At 39.6% G+C, this 27,733-nt stretch overlaps 1 protein-coding gene across 3 annotated transcripts in view; it reads right to left on the reverse strand.

Annotated features, from left to right (window-relative positions):
* Positions 1-7,334: 7,334 nt before the first annotated feature.
* MYO1F (myosin IF) overlaps positions 7,335-27,733 on the reverse strand; it is a 59,025-nt gene continuing 38,626 nt past the window's right edge. Inside the window, exons 20-28 of one of the 3 annotated variants that reach the window (XM_031948313.1) lie at positions 27,469-27,583; positions 27,182-27,351; positions 25,845-25,990; positions 22,667-22,813; positions 21,520-21,668; positions 21,230-21,301; positions 15,808-16,009; positions 15,390-15,559; positions 7,335-7,682 (exon numbers count right to left, since the gene is read on the reverse strand). In XM_031948313.1, coding sequence (XP_031804173.1) covers positions 7,666-7,682; positions 15,390-15,559; positions 15,808-16,009; positions 21,230-21,301; positions 21,520-21,668; positions 22,667-22,813; positions 25,845-25,990; positions 27,182-27,351; positions 27,469-27,583 — 1,188 coding nt within the window. In that variant the 3' untranslated portion in view covers positions 7,335-7,665. Of the gene's footprint in view, positions 7,683-12,366; positions 12,861-12,928; positions 14,676-15,389; positions 15,560-15,807; positions 16,010-21,229; positions 21,302-21,519; positions 21,669-22,666; positions 22,814-25,844; positions 25,991-27,181; positions 27,352-27,468; positions 27,584-27,733 lie in introns of those variants that run through there. The other 2 variants (XM_031948312.1, XM_031948311.1) reach the window with 2 other exon arrangements.

Genomic DNA, 27,733 nt, shown 5'->3' on the forward strand with positions numbered 1-27,733 from the left:
GACAATGTGGCTTTTGTTTTTCTCTCCACATATCTTTAGTGAAACATTTCTCAGCATGCTGATTGGTTTCTTGATCTTCTCAGAGAAATATATTTTCTTAAACTACAATGCTGTTTTCTCCTTTCTCCTTTCTGCACCTGACTACCCCTCTCCCTTTTAACCAAACCTGTTGCTGTGAAACATGATTATCCTTCTACAGATATATTTCAAGCATATAACCTATCCTGGCAAATAGGGAAACTGGGAGGTTCCAATTCACTTCCTTGCATGGAGATCTCTAGTTCACCTTGCTAGTTACCAATTCTTTATGCATTTACTTATAAATATACCTTGCAGACTATAGCTTTTGCGGCTGACTTCTTTCTTGAATTAGTAGGCTATAATATGCCTACTCTCCATGGTAGAAGTTTTTAAAAGAGATCCAAGAGTTTACAAGTTTTTTAAAAATGCTCTGCTTTTTCCAATATGCATAAAAATAATTTTAATCTTAAATTTTCCCATAATTTGAGATCCAAATTCATTTCCCTTCCCTTTTCTTTCACCGAGAAGACAAACAATTCAATAAAGGTTATACAGGTGCAGTCATATGAAACACATTTCCATATTAGTCATATTGTGAAAGAAAACCCAGACCAACCCTGCCCCCAAGAAAAATAAAGTTTAAAAAATCCAAACTCCAGTATGTTTTGATATGTATTTAAATTCCATTAGTTCTTTCTCTAGAGGTAGACAGCATTTTTAATCATAAGTCCTTCAGAATTGTCTTGAATCATGGCATTGCTGAGAAAAGCTACATCATTCATAATTGATTACTACAGAATATTGCTATTATTGTGTACAATGTTTTCCTGGTTCTGCCTACCACATTTGGCATCTGTTCATGGACGTCTTTCCAGATTTTTCATCATTTCTTATAGCACAATAATATTCCATCACAATCATATACCATCATTTATTCAGTCATTCTCCCACTGATCACTATCCCCTCAATTTACAAATCTTTGCCACCACAAAAAGAGCTGCTGTATTTTTGAACAAATAGGTCCTTTTTGCTCCCCTTTTTATCTCTGGGATACAGAACTATTAGTAATATTGCTTCATCAAAGGGTATGCAAACTTTTATACCCCTTTGGCCGTAGTTCCAATTTGCTATCCAGAATGGTTGGATCAGTTCACAACTCTACCAATAGTGTATTGATATCCTAATTTTCCCACATCCTCTCCAACATGTGTCACTTTCCTTTTCTGTCATATAAACTGGTCTGATAAATGTGAGGGCTTTTTTTTTGCATTTTTCTGATCAATAATGATTTAGACCATTTTTATGATTTTAATTTCATATGATTTAAATTTTTATTCCATATTAAAATTCCTCATATATTTAAAAATACCTTATTTTCCCCCAATTGCATGTTAAAAACAATTTTTAACATTCATTAAAAATTTTTTTAATCCCAGATTCTCTTCTTCTTTTCCTTTACTCCCTCTTCCCTAACAATGCAAATAATTTTATATATGTTATATATGTGTAATCATGCAAAACAAATTTCCATATTAATCATATTGTAAAAGAAAATACAGACCAAAAAACCCCCCTAAACTATCACAAATTAAAGAAATTGAAAAATCATATGCTTTGATCTGCAATAAGACTCCATAAATTCTTTCTCTGGAGATAGATAATAATGTTCATTAAGTCTTTTGGAATTGTCTTGGATCACTGTAATGATATAGTTGTCATTCACAGTTGATTGTGTTGCAACATTGCTGTTGCTGTGTACAAGATTCTCCTGGTTCTGCTCACTTCTCACTTTGCATAAGTTCATAAAAGTCTTTCCAGATTTTTCTTGAATTATCCTGCTTATCATTTCTTATAGCACAATAATATTCCATTACAATCAGATACCACAAATTCTGCAGCCATTTTTTAGTTGATGAGTATTCCCTTAATTTCCAAATTCTTTGCCACCACAGAGGTACTATAAATAATTTTGTATAAATAAATTCTTCCTCCCTCCCTCTTTTTCTCTTTCCCTCTCCCCCCCCCCCCCACACTTTCTCTTTCTCTGACATAGAACAAGTAGGGATATTCCTGTGCATGATTTTATATCCCTTTAATTTGGATTTTTCTAATCAATTGTGATTTAGAGCATTTTCCAAAAATCTTAATTTATTTATTCTTTGAGAGGTAATTGGGATTAAGTGACTTGCCCGAGGTCAACACAGCTAGTATGTGTTAAGTGTCTGAGGCCACATTTGAATTCAGATCCTCCTGACTTCAGGGTCCTCAGTGCTATTTCTAGCACTGTGCTATCTATAGCACATTTCTCTATATGTTTGAGATGTGAGACTTTTATCAGAGAAACTTCCTATAAAATTTTCCTCCACCTTTCTGCTTTTCTTCTAATCTCAGCTGCATTGTGTATGTGTGTGTGTATGCATAAAACCTTTTTAAATGTAATATATTATTCATTTTATATCTTGTAATGGCCTTTGTCTCTTATTTGGTCAAAAATTCTTCCCTTATCCATAAATCTGACAGGTAAACTAGTCCATGCTCCCTCAATTTGCCTCTAGCATCAACCTCAATGTCTAAAACATATATCCATTTTGGCAAGAATTTTTTTCTTTCCTTTTTTTTAAATTAAAGCTTTTGATTTTTCATAAAGTATGCATGGATGATTCTTCAACATTAGCCCTTGCAAAACCTTGCATTCCAATTTCCCCCCATCTTCCCCCACGCCCTCCTCTAGATGGCAAGGAGTCTAATATATATTAAATCCAATATATGGATCTATACATATTTATATAATTATCGAAGAACTTATTTTCAAAAATATTTTGATGGCTAAATTTCAATAAAATAATAACTAGCATTTACAATGCATTAAGGTTTGGAAAATATATGTTACCTTATTTAATCATTACAACAATCCTGTGATGTAGGAACTATTAGTATCTCTGTTTTACAAATGAGAAAATAGTCTGAGAAAGGTTAGTCCAGGACTCGTCAGGATCTCATAGTAGGATCTAAAGTCAGGTATTTCTTTAAGTCCAAATACTTTCGAACTTAAGTCTCAAGTCCAGCACTCTTAAGCCTTGTACCACCTAGATGTTCCTAATATATTTGGTTTCCTTTGTAATCATACATGTTTTATTTTCTACATTTGACATGTTATTCTAAGGAATGGCCCATAGATTTTACCACAATGCTCAAAGAATCTAGGACAGAAAAAAAATCTTTTTGTTTGATATCCGGCTTGGCAGATATTTTAGATACTGAGTTTTCTCATTATCTTCCTATACTTCCCCTTTCCCTTCAAGTCTCCTTCAGTTGGCTACATTAGATAGCCTCTTCCAGTTTCCAAGCCTTTGCAATCTGGCTCTTGACACCATCACTTGACTGAAACTACTTTATCCAAGGTTAGTCAATCATTTTTTAACTAATAAATCTTTTCTCAGTTCTCTTCCTCATTGAATCCCCCATAGCTTTTGCCAGTGTCAGTCACCTCCTCTTTCTGGACTTTCCCTTTTTCCTTGGGTACTATAGCACTATTCTTTTCTTGTTCTCTAAAGGGAAACCTATCTTAACTAGATCAGGAAAAATCCTGAGAATTTTCCAGAAAAGAACTAATTAGCTACTACTAATATCCTATAATCAAATGAGTTTATATTCTCTTTCTTGATGGATCTTTCTTTCTTATCCCAGAAATACATTCCCTTTCATTAAGTTCCAATCTCCTGAATGGGGTACTGTGCTTCGGATTGTTCCTCATTAATTTTACCTTGTTTCTCACCCATAAACTGCACCCTTTGCCTCCTGACCCTTTCTAGAAAATAGGTCCAATTCAATACAACTTAGTTGATCAGATAGTTATTAAATAGCTACTTTAGAGAAGACAGTGTGCCAGGAGCTAGAGATACAAAGAGAGAAAACAAATAGTCCTAAAGTCCAAGAAGATTATATTCTATTAAGAGATGTAATATGCAAACAATTAAATAAATACAAAATAACTTGAGGTGGGAGATAGCATTAGCAACAAGGAACTAGGATCAATTTACAGTGGAGTTGAAAGAAAGATGATAATTCTGAAAGGGGGTAGGACTTTATTCCAGGCTTGGTAGAAAGCCCTGAGATGGAAGATAGAATGTCGATTTTAGAAACAGTTGGTAATCAAGTTTGACTGAAAAATTGAGTAAAACAGGGGAAATGTGAAATAAGAATAGAAAGGTACTATGAGATAGCTAGAAAGGCTTTCAATGTCATGTTGAAGAGTCTGAATTTTGGTGGTTGTCTCTAGTACTTCAGTAAAAATACATGGTGATCTCTGGCTCTTTCCCTGCTTTGTGCAACCTAGTTCTTTAATCAATGAGTTAATCATTTGGGCAGTGTAGACTATGGCAAGCTACTACAGAAATAGTGGTAGTATACAATCCTGCGGACTACCAGGGGTATGTGGTATTGGATCCCACCATTAGAGTGGTGCTTGTAGCTTCAAGATTCAATATAGATCTAGAAGAATGATAGAGAATATGTCCTAAAATTACTAAAATAGGAAAACCTCTCATCTCTGTTTTGGAACTCCATCCTTCATGGTAAGATCCCTCCTTTCTCAGTGACCAAAGTTATTACCTGTCTGAGTATTCCCGAGTATCAGAAATCTCTTTGATCTTGGTCTTTAAAGAAATGGAAAGGAATGGTGAACTCCAAGTCTTTTTAAAACAAAGAGAAACTCACCCATCAGATGGCCAGGTTGACCACAAAAGAAAGTGACCAGAGCTGGAGGGGCTGTGGGAAAACATACATTAATGCACTGTTTGTGGACCTGAGCACTGGTGCAGCCATTCTTGAGTGCAATTTGAAATTACACCCTCAAAGGTTAATAAACTGGACATATCTTTTGATTCAGCTTACCACTGCTAGTTGTTGTTCAATCCTGTCTGACTATTTGTGAACCCATTTGGAGTTTTCTTGACAAAGATATTAATGTGTTTTGCCATTTCCTTCTTTACAGATGAAAAAAATTAAGAGAAACAGGATCAAGTGACTTGCCCAGACTCATACAGCTGGTAAAAGTATCTGAATCTGGATTTGAACTCAGGAAGATAGATGAGTCTTCCTGACTCCAGGCCCAGTTCTTTATCCTCTATGGCACTATCTGACATTTTGTAAGGAGTCAGTAAAGGAGAAACAAGACCTACAAATACAAAAATATTCATAGCAGCCCTTTTTATGATAGCAAAGAATTGAAAATTCAGATCTCTATGCCAGAACAGTCTTTCAATGTATTTATCATCTATTAGTTTTATTATGGTCATCACAAAATTTCAGAATTCTGAGGGAACTTCAGCAACCACCTATAATCAATTAAACAAATATAAAATAATCTGAGGTGGGAAAGAGCATCAGCAACTATAACCCAGACTATAATATTTGTTATAATATGCCTGTCAAATAGTTGGTCATCTAGCTTTTTGCTTGAAAACCACTCATAATAAGAAAACTCACTGCTTCCTGAGGCAACCTGTTCCATTTTTGGACAGTTCTAATCATTAGGAAATTTTTTTTTATATCAATCCTAAATTTACCTCTTTCATCCACTTTCACCTGCTGCTCCTGGTTTTGCCTTCTACTTCTTCCCCCCTCCTAAATTTAAAACTTCTTCCATATGGCAGCTCTTCAACAATTTAAGACAGTTATCATACCATCCTATCCCCCATCTTCTCAGGCTAAATATCCCCAATTCCTTAACTAATCTTTTTAGAATTGAAATGAAAACTTGTTCTGATCCCATTTGCCCCAAACGGACTCCCTCTAACTTGTCAATGAAATAAAGTGTCCTAAACTTAAACATCTACTTCAGCTATTATCTGACCAGGACTATCATCTTCTAGTATAACTCATTATAACCTATAATGATATTAATTTTCTTATATCAAACTGTTGACTCATATTGAGCTTGCTGTCCACTAAAACTCGGACTTTTTTTTTAGACCAATTTCTGACTAGCCATTGCCATTCCTATCTTTGACTTGTGATATTGATTTTTTGGAACCAAATAGGAGACTTTACATTTTATCTCTACTATATTTCACTTCACTGGACTTGGCCCCAAAATCTAGGCTATAAAGATCATTTTGAATCTTGATTCTGTTGTATAATCAATAAACATTTATTAAGCAACTGCAAGTTCAAGACATTGTACTATGTGCAGGGATACAAAAAGAAGCAAAAGATGATCCCTGTTTTTTGTTCTGGGTATAAGCATTGTCCCTCTAAGCATTGTCAACTGCAGATTTAAGCAAGTTATCTATATTTTTATCCAACATTGACATCAATGTTAAATAAATAGTTCAGGTCCAAGCAGAGGTCTCTGAAGCATTCTATTACAGACCTTCTTCAAAGAGCATTAATAACTACTCTTTAGCTCTGATCATTTGATTAGTTCTAAATGCCTCAGGCTGTACTATCACCTAATCTATAACTCTCCATTTTATCCATATGATTTCGTAATAAGACAAAAAACTCAGTTGAATATTTTGGTGAAATCTAGACAAAACCTACTTACAGTATTTCTCCCGGTGACCATGTTAGTAACCTTGTCAAAATGGGAAATAAAATTAATACCACGTTGATTTTGTGATCATTGCTTCTTTTTTTGAATTGTTCACTATCTGTTAAATAATCTGTTCTGGACTTTTGTCAGTGATTGAAATCAAGTTCATGGATCTAGAATTGATAAATTCTAGTCTCTTCCATTTTTTGAATATCAGGACAGTATTGCTCTCCTCCAGTTCTGGTATATTGTTTATTCTCTTTGCCATCTTTTAAAGATCACTGGCAGGATCTCAATAATAGCATTGTCATCTCCTTCTACAGCCAAGGTTGAACTTCACTTGGGCCTGGGTGACCTCAATGTAGCTCTATTTCCTAATTTACCTTGGATATCACTTCCTTTTTAGTCATTGTTGTTCTTGCCTTTCCAGTGCAAAGAGATTCTTCTCAGCAGTAGAAACACAAACATAATAAAAGTTGGGAAACCTCAATGTGCAGAACTATTGAATCTGGCACTCTGATCGTATCAATCCTGTCTGCCCCCTTGTCTGGAAGGCAGGGTCTTGAGCTTTAGGGGCCTCTGCTTAAAAATAAGGCTAAGCACAGTCTTCTCCCCTTTTCCTACCAGTCACACTGCTTTTGGACTTCTTTGAAACTCTCCATCTTGCCTTATCTTCCCACCCCTTTTTAGCTTCCTTTTGCAAGTTGTCTTCCCCCATTAGTTTGTAAACTCCTTGAGGGAAGGACTATCTTTGTATTTATTTATAACCCAGCATTTACTACAGTGTACTTAGTGTTTCCATGAATTGTGAAACTTAAATTAGAGAAATGCAAAGAAATGAAATAAGAAATGCACTAAAGGTTAGGCTGATGTGGAACAAAGGAAACAAAACATATAGAGGGAAGCCATAAATTAGAGTAAGAAACATGCTGATAATTGCAGAAAGGGCATACACACACACCCAAATGAGAAAATAAGGGTTATGGTTGCTGAAATGTGGAAATGTGGGGAATAGGAGATATAATCAAGAATGAGGACTCACATTCAAATGGAGGAATTAGGTGCTCGGGATAGGCTGTAACCTCTGTAGTACCCAGCCAATGAGGAATCAGGAGAGGAGCTGAACTATAAATAAAGGCAAATGGGAGATGTAATCAGTAGTGGGGATTCACCCTCAAGTGGGGGAATTAGGCACTATCTTATCCAGATAGGCTGTAACCATTCAATGAGGAATCAGAGGAGGGTCTTACATTTTGGGGATGGGCTATAAAAAGGCATTGGGATTGATTTTAAGGTGTCCATATTCTTTTAGACACTTGCTCTTTCAAGATCATTAATAAAAATCTTTTCCTAGCTTCATCAGTGAGTCTGCAGAGTTCTTGGTGAGATGCTTGTCTCTTACACTTAATAGGTATTTAATAAATGTTAATTGACAAGTTATATGACTAGGTCTTCTCTCAATTGACCTTGAGTATGGTCTCAACCCTACTAATTAGAGTTCCTATAACTTCTTTATCCTTCCAGTTCTCCTAACTAGGACTAAAAACTACCTTGCCTTCAGTTTGATTCATCAGCCTCAGCTCCACACTATTTTTATTGGACTGAAACATGCTTTTGGGCCCATCCTCTATTGCCTTGCTTCTGTGTTCTGTCTGTAAAATTTATGTTGTTGGGTAAATTCCCTGTATATCTAAATACACATTTTAGATAACTTTTCCTCCATACCAGAATTGTTTTGCTTTGTGGCTGCAAAATTAGATTCTGTTTTTAAAATAGCTTTTTATTTTCAAAATAAACGCAAAGATAGTTTTCAACATTCATCCTTGCAAAATCTTGTGTTCCATATTTTTCTCCCTTCCTCCCCCCCCCCCCATGGCAAGTAATCCAATATATGTTAAACATGCAATTCTTTTAAATGTATTTCCAGATTTATCATGCTACACAAGAAAAGTCACATCAAAAAGGAAAAAAAAATTAGAAAGAAAAAAAAGCAAACTACAACAAAAAGGTGAAAATACTATGTTGTGAGCCACATCCAGTTCTCACAGTCCTCTCCCAGGGTGCAGATGGCCCTCTCCATCACAAAACTATTGGAATTGGTCTGAATCACCTTGCTGTTGAAGAGCCATATCCATCAGAGTTGATCATCACATGATATTGTTCCTGTGTACAATGTTTTTTTGGTTCTACTCACTTCACTTAGCATCAGTTCATGTAAGTCTCTCCAGGCCTCTCTGTAATCTTCCTGCTGGTCATTTCTTACAGAATAAGAATATTCCATAACATTCATATACCACAACTTATTCAGCCATTCTCCAATTGATAAACATCCAATCAGTTTCCAGTTCCTTGCCACAAAAAGGGCTGCTACAAACATTTGTGCACACGTGGGTCCTTTTCCCTTTTTTTATGCTCTTTTTGGGATATCGACTCCTGGATCAAAGAGTATTCACAATTTGATAATCTTTTGGGTATAGCTCCAAATTACACTCCAGAATGGTTGGATCAATTCACAACCTGTGAAGACCAGGTATTTTTAAATCAGCAGGAGTCAGGAATTCAGGTTAGGGGAAAATCGTCAGTCTTTATTCTCAGTGAAGAAAGATCGGAGGTGGAAGAGAATGGGCAATAGCAATGAGTGCAGCTGAGTCAAGAAGCTAGCTAGACCAACAGCCACACCACCAGCAGCTAGGAATATGGACCCAAGGTCAATATCTCTCCGCTTCTCTCCCTGTCTCTCTGTCTTCACCCACCAAAATCGTCATTTCCTATACAACACATCAGGACTTGCACGGAGAGTGGGCAGGGACCATTCTTTATCCAATCATGTATATTAATAGAGTATAGCCCAATTACTATTTAGCCTCACATACTTGGGACCTCAGTGCATCAACTCAAACCTCAGCCCATTACAACAACCCACCAATAATTATTTTTTCCTGTCATCTTAGCCTATCTGAGAGATGTGTAGTGGGATCTCTGAATTGTCTTAATTTGCATTTCTCTGAACAAAAGTGATTTAGAGTGTTTTTTAATGACTAGAAATGGTTTTAATTTTTTCATCTGAAAATTGTCTGTTCATACCTTTGACCACAACATTAGATTCTTTAAAACTTCTTGTACTCCTTAAACTCTCTTCTATAGATTTTTAGTGTTTAACATCCTACCTATCCCTTTTTTGAATCTTTTTGAAATCTGACCTCTCCAAACTCAGGGTACCTTTTAGACTATTCCTAGCTTTTCTCTCCTCTTTTTGGCTGTTTGTGGTATTTTTTCCCCTTTGATCTTTGTGTTGGAGTTTAGCTATGATATTCCTAGGAGTTTTCATTTATAGTTTCTTACAGGAGGTGACCAGCAGATTCTTTCTCTTTTCATTTTGCCTTCTTGTTCTAAGAGATCTGAACAGTTTTCATTTATGATTTCCTGAAAAATATCCAAGGTCTGTTTTTGTTTATAATTTTAAGATTTATCCTAATTTCTTATTTTTTTCTGCTTGACTTATTTTCCAATAGTTAGTTTGGTTTTTTTTTTTTTTTTAATGATATATACCTCACATTTTCCTTAACTTTTTCAACTTTTTGGAGTCACTTTAATATTTCTTATGTGGCTCATGGAATTTAAATTTTTTTTTTCTTCTGATTTTCAGGGAATTCAGTTCTTGGGCTAGGTTTACCATTGTCTCTTTTAAAATGTGTTTTCACCTTGCTGTTATTTCCTTCCTAGCTGTTCCACTTTATAGCTCATTTCATTTCTTCTCAAATGCTCTTCTAGTCTAGATATTTTTTTTTTCTCTGAAATAATACATTGACTTGGAACTTTATCAATTTACCCTGTGGTCTTTTCTTAGTTCATTTCTTCATTGCATTTGATGTTTTCTTTTTACTCATATCTCTAACTTTACTTTCTGGATCAGGAGTTTATGCTTGGTACAAACTCTACTCCATATATACTTGCATGGTGTGAGCAGACACTGCAAGTGATCCTGAGTATAGTGACTAAGACTGTGCTCTACGTTCTCCAGGAACTATCTAATGTGGGTCTGTGGTTCAGACCCAAGCTGCTGTATTTCCTGCTGTAACTGGGGCTCTGGATTTTTCCTAAACTGGGTATTGTTCTGGTCCTGTCTCCTATTGTGGGGCCAGATTATTTTACTCTTCATTTTCCATATCTGCTGGCTTGTCTTCCCTCTGAGCTTCTATAGAATTATGGCAGTGTTTTTGTGCAGGACTGGATGAAGGAGTTTATAATTGAATCCTTTTTGCTTGACTTATCATTTTTCCTCCTGACTTTTTTTTTTTTTTTTTGCTGTGAAATCTGGACTCCTATAAGTCTTAATGTGTCCTCTTCCCACAATCTCCCCTCTCTCTCTTTATTACAAATTCTATGGTTTATTCTCACAGTTCCCATCATTTCCACCAAAACTTCTATCTTGAAACTTTACATAACATACTATTTGTGCCTGTCCAACAAATTTAGAATGTAGCACTGTACATTAGTTACCTAGGTTTTCTTCTTCTACTAGTCTAAATTTTATGAGGACAAGAATTGTGTCTATCTATATTTTTGTTATCTTCAACATCCAGCACATTTGTCTGCACATGTACATAATTAATGAGTATGATGAATCAATAAATAAACTACTATATCCATTTCTTCCTCTCTCTCCTCATGGTTCCCACCCAGTCTAGACCTTCTTCCTTTTCTTCTACTAGCTTCCTCATTGGCGTTCCTGCCTCCATTCTTTCCCCTTTCCAGAGTCCGATTTGTTGTTCAGTTGTTCACATATCTCTGACTCTTGGTGATTTCATGGACCAAGATGGTACCAGCACACCAATGCTGGCCATGAGGTTTTCTTGGCAAAGATAATGGAGCAGTTTGCTATTTCCTTCTTTAGAAAGCCAGATTAAATTTTTGAAAATTAGCAGTTTCTTAATAAATAAGATCATTTCCCCTCTCAAGAACTTTTAATGATTCTCTCTTTCTAATAGTATGAAATCTAAACTCTTTCATCTGGTGAGGGTGAAAATAGCAAAATGGATTTAGAGTCAGGAAATCTGGATTCAGATCTAACTTTGGGCAACTCATATTTCCCTGGGCCTCAGCTGTAAAATGAGGGAATAATTGTAGAGAGGCTGAAGGGAGAGAACAGGTTGTATTGTTGACGGAGAAAATAGGATAAAAAGTTACAGTGCTTTAGAATTCTCTGGCCAACACAAATTGCTGTTTTGGATAAAACAGAAAGGTTTCTGGAGTGAGAGTAAAAGCATCCTTAGTAGAAGTGACAAGAAATGATAAAGGAGGATTTCAGAAAGACTTATATAAACTGATGATACAAAGTGAAGTGAGCAGAATCAGGATAACAATATTGTACTGTGAAGAACTGTGATCCAAACAATTCCAAAGAACTCATGATGAAAAATGGTATGTATTTCCAAAGAACTTTTGTTGTCTGAATATCGACTGAAGCTTAATATTTTTTATTCCTTCCTTCTTTTCTTCCTTCCTTTTTTAGTCTTCTTACACAAAATGATTAATATGGAATTGTTTTAGATGTGTAGCCTACATCAGGTTCCTTTCTATCTCAGGAAGAGGGAATGGAGGGAGGTATAGAATTTTAAAAAAGTGTTAAAAATCATTTTACATATAGTTGGGAGGAGGATAAAATATGATTTTAAAAAAGATAATAGAAGTGGGGCAGCTAGGTGGCCAGTGGATAGAGCACCAGCCCTGAAGTCAAGAGGACCTGAGTTCAAATTTGATCTCAGACATTTAGATGTCCTAGCTGTGTGACCCTGGGCAAGTCGCTTAACCCCCAATTGCCTCAGAAAAAACAAAAAGATAATAGAAGCAAGGGGAATTTAGAAGAGAAATGGTTAACAGAAGCATTCATAGCATTCAGCTGATGGGATCCTAGGCCTCCATAACAACATTCATCACCATTGTATGAGATGCCAAATGATAGTTTCACAGCAATTAATACTTGAAGAAAGTTGTGTCTTCTCTGCTTAAGAAAACTTTATTAATCACAGGGAGAACCAAGAACCAGGGTGACTAAAAATAGTCAGCAGGGACAACTAGAGTAGAGATTAGCACCTGACAAAGAACAGCTTAGAGCAGACTAGAAGGGCATAGATCTACCAGGAAGCAGTATGATCACACCAGTGGGAGATGATGGTGGCTCTGGAGTGTCAAAAGCATGAATTTCCTTTCCCAGAATATGTTCCTTGCTGCCATATTCCCCTTTTATGGAGATGTAGCCTGATAAATGCTCCTACAGTGGTTGTAGTCACAGCCATTGAAGACCTAGAAAAGAAACTTCTTGCCATCAAAATCCTTGACCCTGCCAGATGGTTCAGTATCAAGAACTGATGATATATATATATATATATATATATATATATATATATATATTTTATAAGTGGACATGACATTAAAGAAGCATTAGCCTCTACATTGCTGCTTCAGTCTAAGGACCACGGGATTTTTCCATCTGATTCACAGCTAAAACCTTCCACGGGCATTGTTTCCACCATTAAAATGTGAAATATTCCATTGGGGAATGTCTTATTTTTCTATTTATTTCCCAATATTTAGCTCCGTGCTTTGCACCTAGTCAAGCACATAATAAATTCTTTCTTCCTTCCTTTATTTAGGTGCCCTTTGTTCTCCAATGTGGTCACGTATTCCCCATGTGTGAAAACTCAACACGTAATTCTTGTGAAAGCCCCACTCTTTTTGCTGAGTCATATGTATTTGCGGGAAAGGGATCTCATGGTGGAAGAGAGCAACGTTTTATCACCTTATTTACTATTTAAGGCTTTGTTATTGGGTCATTTGGCTCGCTGGAAAAAGTAAAATATGTTGGTGGAGGCTTGTGAGCAAAGGTTTAGCAAGAATCCTCACTTTTAAAATTAAATAGAACTTGGGGTAGCTAAATGAGATTCTATTGTGAACGGCCCCTCCATGGGGTACTATTTTTATGCTACCAATTTTTGAAAATCATTTTAAATAGGAATAGTCTATAGAATTCAGGTTCTGTAGATATCCACAGGTTCACAGAATTTAAAATTGGAAGGAATCTTACAGGCCATTGAGTCCAATGTCCTTCAGATGGAGTAAAAGTCCCCCAAACCAGAAGAGTTTTACCCCAAGGAGATAAAAGCAATATTTTCCTGAGTGGTAGAATGGGAAGAGCACTGGGTTTATATAGTTAAAAGAACCAAGTTCAAATCCCAGCTCTGCTACTGATGTGCTAGATGACCTTGGGTCTCTTCCACTTTGGGTCTCAATTTCCCCATCTGTAGCATGAAAAATTTGAGCTTGATGATCATCCAGGCCCCTGCCATGGGCTTGAGCCTGGGCACTCAGGGATTTGGAATCACATTTGGAATCGGCATCAGGATAATTAGCATTCAGCGATTTAAGGCTTGTAAAGTATTTTTTAGTTAGATTTTCTTCAGATCCTCACAACCAATCTGAGAGGTAGGTAGTCTTAATATCCCCATTTTACAGTTGAGGAAACTGAGGCAAACAGATTAAAAGGCTTGTCCAGGGTCACACAGCTAGTCTCTGAGGCAGGTTTGAGTTCAGGCTACCTGCTGTATGGCTTATGAAGGAAGACACTATGCCATGTTGATTGAGTTCTTCCTTTATTGGCTCTCAGTCCCTTGTCCTTGGTCTCTCTGTTCTGGCCCCCAAACCCCAGGTTTCATCCTGAAAGGGTCTGGTCAGGAAGAGGTATCCTGCCTGCCCTGCTCCTCCTCCCTGAGGAAGGACGGGTATTTGGCTCCTCTTGGCGAGAGCCTGGGAAAGAGGGCCGGAGTCAGTAAGGGAAAGAGAAATTTCTCGAGGGAATCGTTCTTCATGGAAAAAAACCAGAGGCCTCAAAGCATCCCCATAGCTGCCAGGCTTCTGAGACTTTCATGGCATGGAGGAGACAAGACGGGGGTCCCAGCTCCCCCAGAAGAGGTTTGGAGCAGAGATGGGCCAGGTAGGAAGGGCTGGAAAGAATTCCATTTGGAATCCCAGATTTCCTGGGGTCTTAGATCTTTTCCACGTAGTTTCCAGGGAAAAGGCCCTCCTGGCCATGCAGGCGGCCTTTCCACCAGCCTGATGGATCTGCAAATAAGGAGAGACAAAAGCCTGAGTAAACCCCTAGCCTGGTCTTTAGTCCAGCCCTTTGTGGCTGCTTGGGTGCAGGTGTTTTTTCTGACTCGTCCTCTGATGAACTGTGTGGTTCAGTTCTCTTTCTCTATGCTCAGTTTCCTTGTCTGTAAGATGAGGGGGTTGAAGGAGGTAGGAAGGAAGGGAACATTTTATTAAGCACTTATCATGTGCCAGAAACAGGGGTAAGTGCTTGTGTTATCTCCACAACAATGCTGGGAGGCAGGTGCAAAAAGCTGAGGCAGAGAAAGAGAGCCCAGCTCATAAGTATCTGAGGCTGGAACCGAACACAGCCCAGGGCTCTGTCCACTGGATCACCCAGCAGAAGTAGATGATTTTTCCCCCTGAGACAATTGGGGTTAAGTGACTTGCCCAGAGTCACACAACTAGGAAGTGTTAAGTGTCTGAGGTCGGATTTGAAATCAAGTCCTCCTGACCTCAGTGCTGGTGCTCTGTCCTCTGCCCCACCCAGCTGCCCCCCACCCCCCAAGTAGATGATTTCTAAGGCTTCTCCCAGCAATAAAATCCCTGGAGGATATCCTCAGCCCTTGGGGTAAGTCTGCTTCTTGAGAAACAAGAGCGATATTCACAGCTCCCATGGGATGGGGGCCAATCAGTGGAGGGATTCCCACCTGGCGATCCCACCGATTCCCACCAGCACCTACGTACCCTCCAGCAAGATGTCGATGACCTCGTTGACATTGAAGCTCAATTCATCCACATCTTGGCCCACGTACTGATAAAGGGCCCGACACCGTGGACCGGGCATTCGGGGCTGAGGCTTGGGCCTTCCCACCCCTGGCACAGGCCTCTGTCCAATGCTTCGCTTCCTCTGCATCCTGTAAAGGGAACAGATGCCAGGCTGCTGGTGGGAGCAGTAAGACAGGAAAGGTCCCTCATCCCACCAAGAAGATAGGGTAGCCATGAGAGGGACAGCAAGGGGATGTTTCTGCCAGGGACTTGCTAGGATCACCCTATATAAACTCTGATCCCTTCCTGCTCCTATTCCTAGAGGCCCCACGTATAGAATAGGGGTATACTTAGGTGTTTATACATGTCACCCTTTGGGAATGATGCTGGAACCTACCCAGCCATCCCCTGATCAGGCACATTGAGAAATTCCATGTTGTGTTCAGAGGGAGGCCGTTTGTGGGGCCGTCGGCTCCCGCTCCCGCCCAGAGCTGTGGCAGGAGGGCCCCGCTGCATCCGTGGGCTATTCCCCATTGACATCTGTTCCAAGGGTGAGGGGCCTCTGTGGGCCGTGTGGGGAGCCCTATGCTGAGGTGGCCCTGCAAAAAAAGAGAGATGGTGTTAGGCGCAGAGAATAGCAATGAGAACATGGGAAAGTCTGGGGATGCTGGGTAAGATAAACTAGCCACAAAATGCAAATTTTAGGGACATTCAAAACCATGGGAGAGCTATTGAGAACTTGGATAAGAGGACAGAAACTTCACAGACATAGAGTTAGAAGAAGATATGAATCATACTGTTGTTCATCCTTCATTCTTGAAGAGGACCAATGACATCATGAAACTGCTGTCATGATTTCTAAGTGAATTGGATTTAATTTCTTTCTTCAGTCATAGAAGCCCAGTGTCAAGGCAAAAATCAAGATGACTGGTGATGGCCCAGGATGCAGTGGGTGACCTTGGTGGGTTTTTTGGGAGGTGGGGCAGGTGAGGCAATTGGGATTAAGTGACTTGTCCATAGCATTTCTATTTTTTGTTATTGTTTGCTTGCATTTTTGTTTTCCTTCTCAGGTTTTTTTTACCTTCTTTCTAGATCAGATTTCTCTTGTGCAGCAAGATAACTGTATAAATGTGTATACATATATTGGATTTAACATAAACTTTAATATATTTAACATGCATGGGACTGCCTGCCATCTGGGGGAGGGGGGGAGGGGAAGGAGGGGAAAAGGGGGAACAGAAGATTTTGCAAGGGTCAATGTTGAAAAATTACCTCTGAATATATTTTGTAAATAAAAAGCTACACTACTACTACTACTAGTGCTACTACTACTACTACTACTACTACTAATAATAATAATAAAGTGACTTGTCCAGGGTCACACAGGTAGTAAGTGTTAAATGTCTGAGGCTGGATTTGAATTCAGATCCTTTCCATTTCAAGGCTGGTTCTTTATTCATTGCACCTCCAGCGGGCCCTAAGGTTTTTCCCAGCTCTACGGTAGTCTGAGGTGATGTCCATTCAATATAAAGATAAAAGATTGCCCATTTGCTTCACACAAGAATCAGCCTCCCAGTTTCTGGCCAGAATGGGAAATCTTTAAACTTACTGTGAGTCATCAAAACCCAAACAGTCAAGAGAGGCTTAGGTGAGGACCTTTTATTGGGCATTTAATGAAAGTCAGGTGATTTGGGTTTAAGGGCTTAGTCATGTGGAATCATTAGAATCACAATGGGTTTTTTAGAAGTCTGTTTTTTCAGAGCTATATTTCAAGAGATCATAAGTGGAAATTGTATGGGACAAAAAGCAAATTATCCCAGATTTTTGAAAGTAACTAAATGAATTTAAAAATATATATATACAGATTAGAAGGTAGAAACAGGGACTTTGAAGATAGGGAATTGTGGGAAAAGAATGAAATATTTGACTAATATTTGACTCTTCCATTCCACTCACATAAACACTACTCCTAGTTCAAGTTTTTATTCATTCCCTCACATCTGGGTTATTGTAAGAATCTCCTAACCAGCTTCCAGCTTCTTCATACTTCAATCCATAATTTCAACCAGGAGCAAAAATGATCTTCCTAAGACATGGGTCTATTCATATCATTCCTCTGTTCCAAGAACTTAGCCAGCTCCCTATTGCTTCTAGAATAAGTAACAGAATAGCCTCTGTCACATAACCTTTATTATCCTTTGAAGGTAACAAGTGCTTGTTGAATAGCACTGAATTAAAAAGCCATGAACAACCTGGAATTTAAGGGCTTCATAATCAGTTATTCAACAAGCATTTATTAAACGCCTACTGTGTGTCTGGCAATGTTTCAGAGAGTTTATATTTCTTATTCTTTTTTTGCTTAGGCAATTGGGGTTAAGTGACTTGCTGAGGGTCTCACAACTAGGAAGTATTAAGTGTCTGAGCCTGGATTTGAACTCAGATCCTCCTGGCTTCAGGGCCAGTGCTCCATCCACTGTGCCATCTAGTTGCCCCTGAGCTTACATTTCTAAACCATGAAATCTGGATCCAACCTACTCATTGGGCCTGGGGTAATTTTTCTTCACTTTATATAGCACATTAGCCAAACCATGAAGCTCATTGTTCCCCAATTTCATCCTGCCTTCCCAAAATCCACCTCCCACCCCTGGAATGCACTCCTTTATAAGCTTGTAATGTTGGGGACCACAATTTTTCTGAGACTTCTAGCTACAAGCATATTTTCTCTTCATTAATGTTTTTTTTGGATTCATGATTACAAATGCTATTTACATCCAGAGAAAGAATTGATAAAGCTTGAATGTAAATTAAAACATACTATTTTTCACTTTTAAATTTTTTTCATATTTTTTTTCTTTTGGTCTGTTTCTTCTTTTATAACATAACTAACATAGAAATGTTTTACACGACTACACATTTATAATTTAAATTAAATTGCTAATCATCTCAGGGAGGAGGGAAATAGAGGGAAGAAAAAAATTGGGACTCAAAATTGAAAAAAAATGGGGGGAAGCTCAATGGCACAGTTCATAAAGCACTTGAAATCAAGAGTACTTGAGTTCAAGTAACACTTAATAGTTGTGTGACCCTGGGCTGTTTGGGCGCCATATGTTGTGGTACGAGAGCCACCTGCCAATGGCTGCTGAAGGTCTAACTCAGACCTGTAGAATGCCGTATCACAACACTGGACAAGTCACTTAAGCCTAATTGACTTACCAAAAAATAAAAAAAGAATGTTCAAAATTGTCTTTACATATAATTTAAAAATATATTATTTGAAAAAATTATCCAAAAATTAAAAATATTATTTAAAAAAACCACATGTTCCTTTGTCATGAAAGTAAAGCGGGTTGTGGTCTCTTTAAGAAACCGTATTTCCTATAGATCCCTTTGTGATCCCTTTCAGATTCTCAACCATTAATAGAAAAGGCATATCCTCCCCAGACAAGTTATCTAAATCCTGGTTAAAAAGCAGCCCTTTGCAGTGTTAAATCCAATAGGAGATCAGGGCTGTCCCAGCCCCGACTGGGTCTGACCTGCTCGGGCTGTCTCAGCCCCTACCAAGACACCCAATATAATAGCTTCCATCAACTGAAGTCTTTGCAGATGGACCTTGGTAGCTCCCTTTGCTGCCAGGACCCTCTATCCACTGAGAACTGCATTCTCAGTGCAAAACTCCCTTTTCCATAGACCTGCCACTATAGAAATCAGTCTCTTGGTAAACTGATTTCTATCTAACAATAAACTTTCATTTTGCAACTAATAATTTGAGAATGAGTGAATTCTTTCACTCCTAAAACCTGCGGCCGATTTAAAGGGGATTCTAATAACCACTAATCTAGACCACTCAAACAGCATCAAAAAGCGCTCAATAAAAGCTTGGTGCCTTAATATCTGACTCTCAGGACCTCCCCTTTGCCTCTTCATTGTCTCTCTTTAAAAATTTTAATTTTTTTTTCAATAACAAAAATTTATCTTCTCTCTCACTTTCCTCCAACTTGAAAAAGGAAGAAAAATAAAGCCTTTATAACAAATATATATGATCAGGAACAACAAATTCTTGCATTGAGAATGTCCTGGTATTATATTTAACTGTAAACATTTGATCTTGACTTTCAACTTCCAGAGAGCACATGTGGAGTTGAGCTTGAAATCATGAAGACCTGTTTTCATCTCTATCACACACTAGCCTGTGACCCTGGGTCACATCTCAATGCCCCAAGTAACTTTCTAAAATGCTGAATTGCAGTTTGGGCATGGATCTGCATTGCTAGAGGGAATTTCTTCACTGGGAATTTCTCCTATTGGTAAAATTTTAGATCTGGTCCAACAATAAGATAAAATTAGAGTTTAAGATATTTGAAGGCAAGGACAGTGTCATTTTTCCTAATCAAGCTCTACACACAGCAGCTTAATACATGTTGAGTTAAAAATTAAAATTATTATTTCCATCAGCAGCAGAGGAAAGAATGTAAATATTTCTGAAAGATTCGGAAGCATGGAGTAGAGAAGAAGAGGATGCTCCCAGAAGTTCTCTATTTCCTTGGCTCATACCACCTCCTTCCTTAGCGGCTCTTGCTTAGGGGCCACTTCTTCCAAGGAAGCTTTTTCAGAGTCCTCTACTTATTGGTGTTAGGATGTGCTCACTGCTTTAGGCATTAGTTGCAGTAAATCACCTGATCTCTCTAAGCCTACATTCTCTCAACAATAAAGTAAGGATCTTAAAAAACATTCACATTTTGAAAACAAAAAGCTTTAATTTTTAAAAAAAATTCACACTGCCTACCTGAAAGGTGTTAAGAAGAAAAAGTGGTTAAGTTTTCTTTTGTAAATCTTCAGCTACTCCAGAAATAGGAGATGGTTTTGTTTCGTTTTGTTTTGTTCTTCAGTCCAGATTGATTTCATTGGTATAAGAAACTCAGGCTTATTGTCTGCACTTTGTGGTCTTAGAAAGTTGCCTAATTCACAGAATTATGATACTTCTTGCTCAGAGGTTTTACAGATAGTATGAGGCAGAAGTCTCAGGTCTTTCTGATTCTGAAGCCAGATCTCTGTCTATCAGGTCATGCTGAACAGTTATTATTATTGATGTAGTAACAAAAGAGGGCTCATATCCACATTCCATCTAACACTAGCTGAACGACCTTTACTTATGTAATCCTCAGTTTCCTCCTCTAGAAAATAGGGGTCATATATTCATACTACCTAGCTCACAAAGTTGTGGCGTGGGAAGCATTTGAGTGCATAGAAATGGGAACTGTTCTTATTATAATTATTATCTCTAATGGACCTGGTAATTAAATTACCCAAATAATTATTGGGGTAAGAGAAGGCCACCTAATGTGGTGCAAAAAGCATTAGCTTTGGCATCTGGGGAACCGGGTACAAGTTCCAGCTCTGCCATTTATTAGGTAAGTATCACTAGGGTTATGAAACCATCCTCTTTTGGGTCTCTGCTTTCTCACTTATAGGGTGAGGGTGCTGAACCTACTGTACTTTGGCCAGACCATGGGATTTGGGGTCAAATTTTAGCTCTGCATCCAACTCTCTAAATGACCGTGGACAAATTATTTTGAACTTCCATTTGTAACGTCATAGAGTTGGATTCAGTTACCTCTAAAATTCAGTCCCAGTTTTAAGTTTCTATTTGTCTCTGAGGACAGAGTGGGGATGGAGTTAGATTAGTTGGGGCCATGACAGCAGGATAGATCCTGGAGGGAAGCTAGGGTTAAGACAGAGAGAAGGATTCTCAGCAGGGAGAGAACTGAGGCTGTTTGGATGGTGTCCTGCCAAGGATGGAGAAGAAGTCACAGGGTCCTCACCTCTAGAAGGAGCTGGAGTTGCTCGTGCCTGTCTCCTCCTCTGGCCTTGTGGAGGGCCTTTCTTTGTTGGCTCTGCAACGGAAAGGGCTAGAGTTCAAAGCTACCCAAGGTGCTCCATCCCCTGACTCTGACTTCCTTGTAAGAAGGCAGCAGCTGAGGCCCTGAGGACACTTATCTTTGTTGGGAGGTCTTCTCTTGGTTTTCTCCCTCTTCTGCAGGGCCCTCCACCTCCCCTGCCTCTTTACTTTGTTTAGCCCAGCCTACTAGCCTAGCCTCCCCCAGATACTTACTGGAGTTTTTAGGAAGTCCATCACTGATGCTGATCATCAGGTTCTTGCCACTAGCTTTGAAGGTAGCCACTTCTCCTGGACCTCGGGAGAAAGTGATGGTCCGGGTTCCTCCTCCACCCCAGCCTTCCTTCTTCACCCGGAACTGTAGTCTAATAGAAGGATGAGGAAGTCGGGGAGAGACACCCAGACAACTTCTGCCCTTATTTGTTTTACTTCCCCCATCCTCCTACACTCTTCCCATCCCCTATGCTGTGTCAGAGACCCAATAAGTGAAGAAGAGAAAGGAGGAAGAGAATAAACATAAGTTAAGGACTGTGCTTACACTTTACAAGTATTTTCTTATTTGATCCTCACAACAATCTTGAGAAATAGTTCCTACTATTATCACCATTTTACAGTTGAAAAAACTGAGACCAATAGAAGCTAAGTGGCTTGCCCAGAACCACACAGGGATGTAGTAAATGTCTGAATCTACATCTGAGATCAAGTCTTCCTGATTCCAGGCCCGGAACTTTACCACTGCACCATCTAGGTGCCTTGGAATGATCTTGTAAAGGTCACTTTTTTCTTACAAATTACTGTCCTCACTGATAATTCAGGGATGGGTAAAGATGGGTTTTAAAATATAATAGGGTGGGGCACCTAAGTGGTTCAGTGGATAGAGCACCAGCCCTGAAGTCAGGAGGACCTGAGTTCAAATCTTGCCTCAGACACTTAACACTTCCTAGCTGAGTGACCTTGGGCAAGTCACTTAACTCCAATTGCTTCAGCAAAAAAAAAAAAAAAAAAAAATATATATATATATATATATATATATATATATATATATATAGTAGGGCTCAGAAAAAGTAATGAAGGGGAAAGGAAGAAGGATTAATGTTATCATTGCCAAGATAATAGATTTAGTGCCAGGAAAAGGGACAGTAGAAGCCACTCCCATTTTGTAGATGATGAAACTGAGGTGCAGTATAAGTGATTTGCCCAAGGTAGTGAGTATATGAAGTAGGATTCGAACCTGGGTTTCCCCAATTTCCAGTCTGCTGCTCTGCCCATTATACCACACCCCAACAGGAGATTGGACCGAGTTATTGTTAGTAATCCAACATGGGTCCCAGAGCCAGCCCCAAGTGGCCCTCACCCCACTTACGTGTCATTGAAGGTCAGGGTCAGGGTGTTGTGAGTGAGTTCTTGGAAACGCTTGCACAGGAGGCTGATGAGTTCTGTTTTGAAAATACTCTCTAGGAAGCTGTCTGCCCCGGTTTCATGGAGGACAAAGAAGTCATCCTGTCTGGTGCTAGAAGGAGACAAAGACAAGGGAATGAGGGGTTTTGAAGGTCATGGGGGGGAAGAAAGGAAGGAGAGGAAGCTTTAAGCAGCGAGATGTGCAGGGGTTGGAACTACAAACTTGCTTCAGCATAGTGTGGTCAAAACAGTGCTAGACTGATTCAGGACGCTGGATTTGAATCCCATCCCAAAGGGTACAAGAAGTGTCACCTTCTCAGAACCTCCTTTCTGTATAACTTCTAGCTCCATAGCTGAGGTCTCTGTAATCCCTCCCTCTAGTAAAACTTTTATTATTGTAATTAATATCATCATCATTATTATTCACAGAAACTAGAAGCTGGAAGAGGCGGCAGAAGTCATTCTAATGACCCAAACCTGACCAAAAATCCTCTCTGCAATAGACCTAACAAATGGTGGATCCATTTTGCTTGAAGACCTCAGTGAGGAGAACTAGCCCTCTCCACCATCACAAGCAGCATTAATTATTATTATTATTATTATTCTGTGTCTATGTATCTTATTGTAAACTTGAGAGGGGCCTGAATGAATATTTCCCAAGTCAGGAAATGAATCAACCCTTACATAAGCCAGATTGAAAAGTCAAACAATTCCTAGCCTCAGAGAGCTCACATTGTATCAGAAGAGGCAACAGTATTTGCCTGATGGGTCAATACAAAATAGCTAGGGACCAATGGGTGGGACTTGGATTAATTTTAGTCTTGGCTTTGGTCTGCTGCTAGCTAGAACCGTGAACCTGAACAGGTTCTCCCTATCTCTGTTTCCCTGTTCTATGCATTCGGCTGTTGCCTTCAGGACCCAAATGACATCACTATGTTCGCTAAGTTACGGTGTGTCTGGCTGGTAGATCAGAGCAACACGAGATCAGAATGCTCTGCCACAGGTCAGACGCAAATATACCCTCTCAACATTTGAGGGGCTTCTCTGACTTTGCACATCTCACGTTTCTTCTGAGCTAATTCAATTCTGCTTTGCTCACAGAGCACAGCACCTTCTCTGATGAGGGCAGTCCTGTGCTGGGATCTCCCATGTCCTATGATCAATTCTAAAGTTACCAGTATTTTATTTTTCCAAATACATGCAGAGATAGTTTTCAACATTCACTGTGGTGTTTTCTTCTTTTTCTAAAATATGATGGTTCTCTCGGATAGCAGGTTTCTTGGGGAGCTTCTGGAGGCAGCCTTAGTTTCAGTTCAAAGTAAGAATCACCTCAAATGCAGCCAGGGATTAAAGTACAGTCTTTTATTGTCTCTTCCAAAATAGTCCGGTTAGTTTTCTTAGAGGCCCATCTTTCTGCTTGGTTCCACTAGTCAGAAACTAGCGAATCTCCCGAACTTGTGAACTAATGTGTGAGCTAATGCGTGAATTCTTAAAGGTGTAAACTTAAGCATTGTTTCTATCAATTCTAGTGATTTAACACCTTGTTTCAAGTTCTGGCTCATAACAATTCACCTGTGCAAAACTATTCCAAAATTTTCTCCCCCTTTCCCTCTCTTCCCTCTCTCAAGTTATACATGTGCAATTCTTTGAAACCTACATTCTAAAGGTTCCTAAGAAAGACACTGAGAGTTCCTCGGATTGTTTTTTCCATTCTATCCAAGAGAAGAAATTGAGTCTCTTCTATAGTTCTTTCCAGCTTTAACATTCTTCTATGCTAAGACATATTCTCTCTCTCTTTTTTAATGTCTCTTGAACTTTTTTTTATTTTTTAATTAAAAAAATTTTTTTTTATTTGCTAAGACATATTCTCAAGGCTAAGGTCCCTTCCAAATCTGAGGCTTGGCTTTGTGTCCCAAGTGCCAGGTCTGAATTCTGTTTTAAGTTCTAACATCCCTTTCAGCCCTGAAATTTTACGTCCTGAAGCTCTCTCCCAGCCCTACTGTTTTCTGAAATCCCATCCAGTTATGACATTCTGTGTTTTCATTCTAAGGCTTATTCCAGCGCTTGTATTCAATATTGTAAATGGGAATGAGGAGAAGCTGGAAAGGGACAGCCTCCATGGGAGAGAAATGAAGCTTATTGAGGGCAGGGAGTGTTTTATCTTTGTGTTTGTCTTCTCTGCCCTGCCGGCTCTTCAGCACAGTGCCTGCTTCTAGAAGGTGCTTAATAAATGTTTGTGGATTGTTGGATTCTGGGGATAGAATAGGAGAATGTGGGAATCACAGAATGGTTTGGAATTGAAGGGGATTTTAGAGAGATCATTGAGCTCTAGCTCCTCTTTTTACAGATGAGAAAACTGAGGTTTAGTGAGGTTTGCCAAGGGTTACATAAATAGCAAATATCTGAGGCAGAATCGGAACTTAGATTTTCCTGACCCAAGTCTGGGGCTCTATCCATGCTACCAAACTGGAGAAAGATGTGATATAGTGAAAAAAGAACCTGGCATTTAGTGCCCAGAGACCTGGTTCAAATCTCAATTTTGCTGTTGATTTGCAGTAAGAACCTGGCTAAGTTCCTTTCTCCATAGGACCCTCAGTTTTCCCACCTGTAAAGCAAAGGAGAACAAATGAATGCTCTCCAAAGTCCCAGCTCTCAATTTATATTCCTGTAATCTAAGGTGTGACTGGTAGAGATGGATATGGCATGGGAGGGAATAAACATTTATATAGCACATACTGTATGCATAAGCATCTATATAGCATCTACCACATGTGTAAACATTTATAGGTGTTAACCTACTACATGCATAAGCATTTATATAGCACTTACTACATGCAAAGTACTTTACAAATATCTCATCTGATCTTCATAACTATCATGTGAAGTATTTCCTTTTCATAGTTGGAGAAACTGAAGCAGACATGGTTAAGTGACCTGCACAAAGTCACTCAACCAGTCAGTGCCTGAGACCAACCAAATGCAAAGTCCAGGTTTTCTTAATACCAGGTCCCATGCTCTATCCATTGCATCATGGGCTGCCACTAGAGCCTTACTTCAAGTCCTGATCCCTGGGCTACAGAAAGGCCCCAAGCAGTAGAAAAAGGGTGGGGAAGAGATGTGAGCAAATGGACAGCTGAGCTCACCTGAGTGAGACCCCCCGAAGGGCCTGGATTTCTATTTTCTTCTTCAGAACCTCTTGAATCTGTCCCTTCTCTGGACCCTTCTTTACTTTCTCCCGCCCGATCACATACACATACTTAGGGGTCAGAATCAGGTCCCGCTTGATGGGCTGTGGGGAAAAACAGGTACTACACTGGGTGTGGGGATGGGGAATGGGCAAGCATAGGGAGGTGCGAGGGGCTACCTGATGACTATATGGAGGCAATTTAGTAAAAAGAGGCCTAAGAAGACTTGAATTAAAATTCTATGACCATGGACAAGTTAGTAAACCTCCCTCGATCTCAGTAATCTCATCTATAAAATAGGGATATTAATCAGTAAAGTCTCTGCCCCTTGGGGTTGTTGTGGAGTAAAGATGCCTTGTAATTCTTTTTAAAAGTTCTGCAAAAATGTGAGTTACCATCATCAGCATCATCATGGGGGCTTCTGGGTGGAGGAGGGTGCAGGAGTTAGAAGCTCATATGCTCATAGATCTGGAGCTTTAAGAAGCTTTAGATCGTCTTACAAATAAGGAAACTGAGTTGCATAGAGATCAAGTGACTCCCCCAGAATCACAGAGGCTATAAATGATCTGAGACTCAGGCTCAGGTCTTCTGTATTGGGGAAACTGAGTAGGGAAACTAGAAGGAATTGGGGGGGGGCAGCTGTAAGTGTGATCCTTGTGTCTATAGGGATTATGTATTGGGGAATCTCATTAGGGGAACTAGAAGGAATGGGAAAAGGGTATGAATGGGATACCTGAGTCTATAAAGACTTTATATTGGGGGAAGCTAGATGGTGTAGTAGATAAAGCATCAGCCCTTAAGTCAGGAGGACCTGAGTTCAAATTTGACCTCAGACATTTCTAGTTGTGTGACCCTGGGCAATTAACCCAATTGCCTCAGCAGGAAAAAAAATCTATATTGGGAAATCTGAGTAAAGAAACAAGAAAGAACTGGGGGTATGAGTAGGACACCTGAATCTACAGAGACTCTGTATTGGGGGATTTAGTAGGGTACTAAAGGAATTGGGAGGTGTAAGTGGGATACCTGAGTCCATAGGGATTCTGTATTGGGAAATCTGAGTAGGGGGACTAGAAAGAATGGGAGGTGTAAGTGGAACACCTGAGTCCACAGGGGTGTTGGGGGCTGAGTGGCCTGTAGCTGCCCTGAGGCAGGTGGGGTTGTTGAGGACCCCTTGAGTGGCTCTGGATCTGGGGGGATTCCAGAAATCCGGATATACCAGATCTGCCTGGCTTTGATGGTGAGCACTTGCATTTTGGGAATGGGATTGGTCCAGGGCTTGAGCAGGGCTGTCTCACCTTGAAGCGCCTGTCATACTTGGTGATGGAGTCTGCGAAATCTACCCGTTCACGCTTGGTCAGAAACTGGCGAAGCTCAGGCCTGGACTCCAGCCCCAGGTAGTCGCCCACAAAGTTTCTGTTGATGCTGTTCCTTCTCCTTTCCTTCTTGTTTAACAGGATATTGGAGGCTGTGGGGACCCAGGATGCAGGATCTCAAGGCTTGGGCCCACAGGGCTCAGTGCCCTCAATGCCCCCATCCGGTGAGTGCCTGAGCATGTCTGTCCCCCACTTCTCCCATGTCTTACCTTCCTCCCTCATTTGTTCATATCTTCTCATGGCTACATGGCGTCTCCAGGCTTTCTGGATGGTGCGGGCAAAGCCATCAAACTTGCGTTCTCGCATTTCTTCCAGCAGAAAGAGCTTGGGGGAGAGAGAGGAAAAGGGTCTGAGGGAGATGGGCAGGAGCGGCCCCAACCCGGACGTCCTCGCCCTGCCCGGGGAAGGGCCCAAGGCAGCCTCTCCTCAGGAGGGAGGGGATCCAAACTGGGATTTCCCTCTTTCCGTTTTGAA

This window comes from Sarcophilus harrisii, chromosome 1 (assembly GCF_902635505.1).
Source record: "Sarcophilus harrisii chromosome 1, mSarHar1.11, whole genome shotgun sequence".
Classification (NCBI taxonomy): domain Eukaryota; kingdom Metazoa; phylum Chordata; class Mammalia; order Dasyuromorphia; family Dasyuridae; genus Sarcophilus; species Sarcophilus harrisii.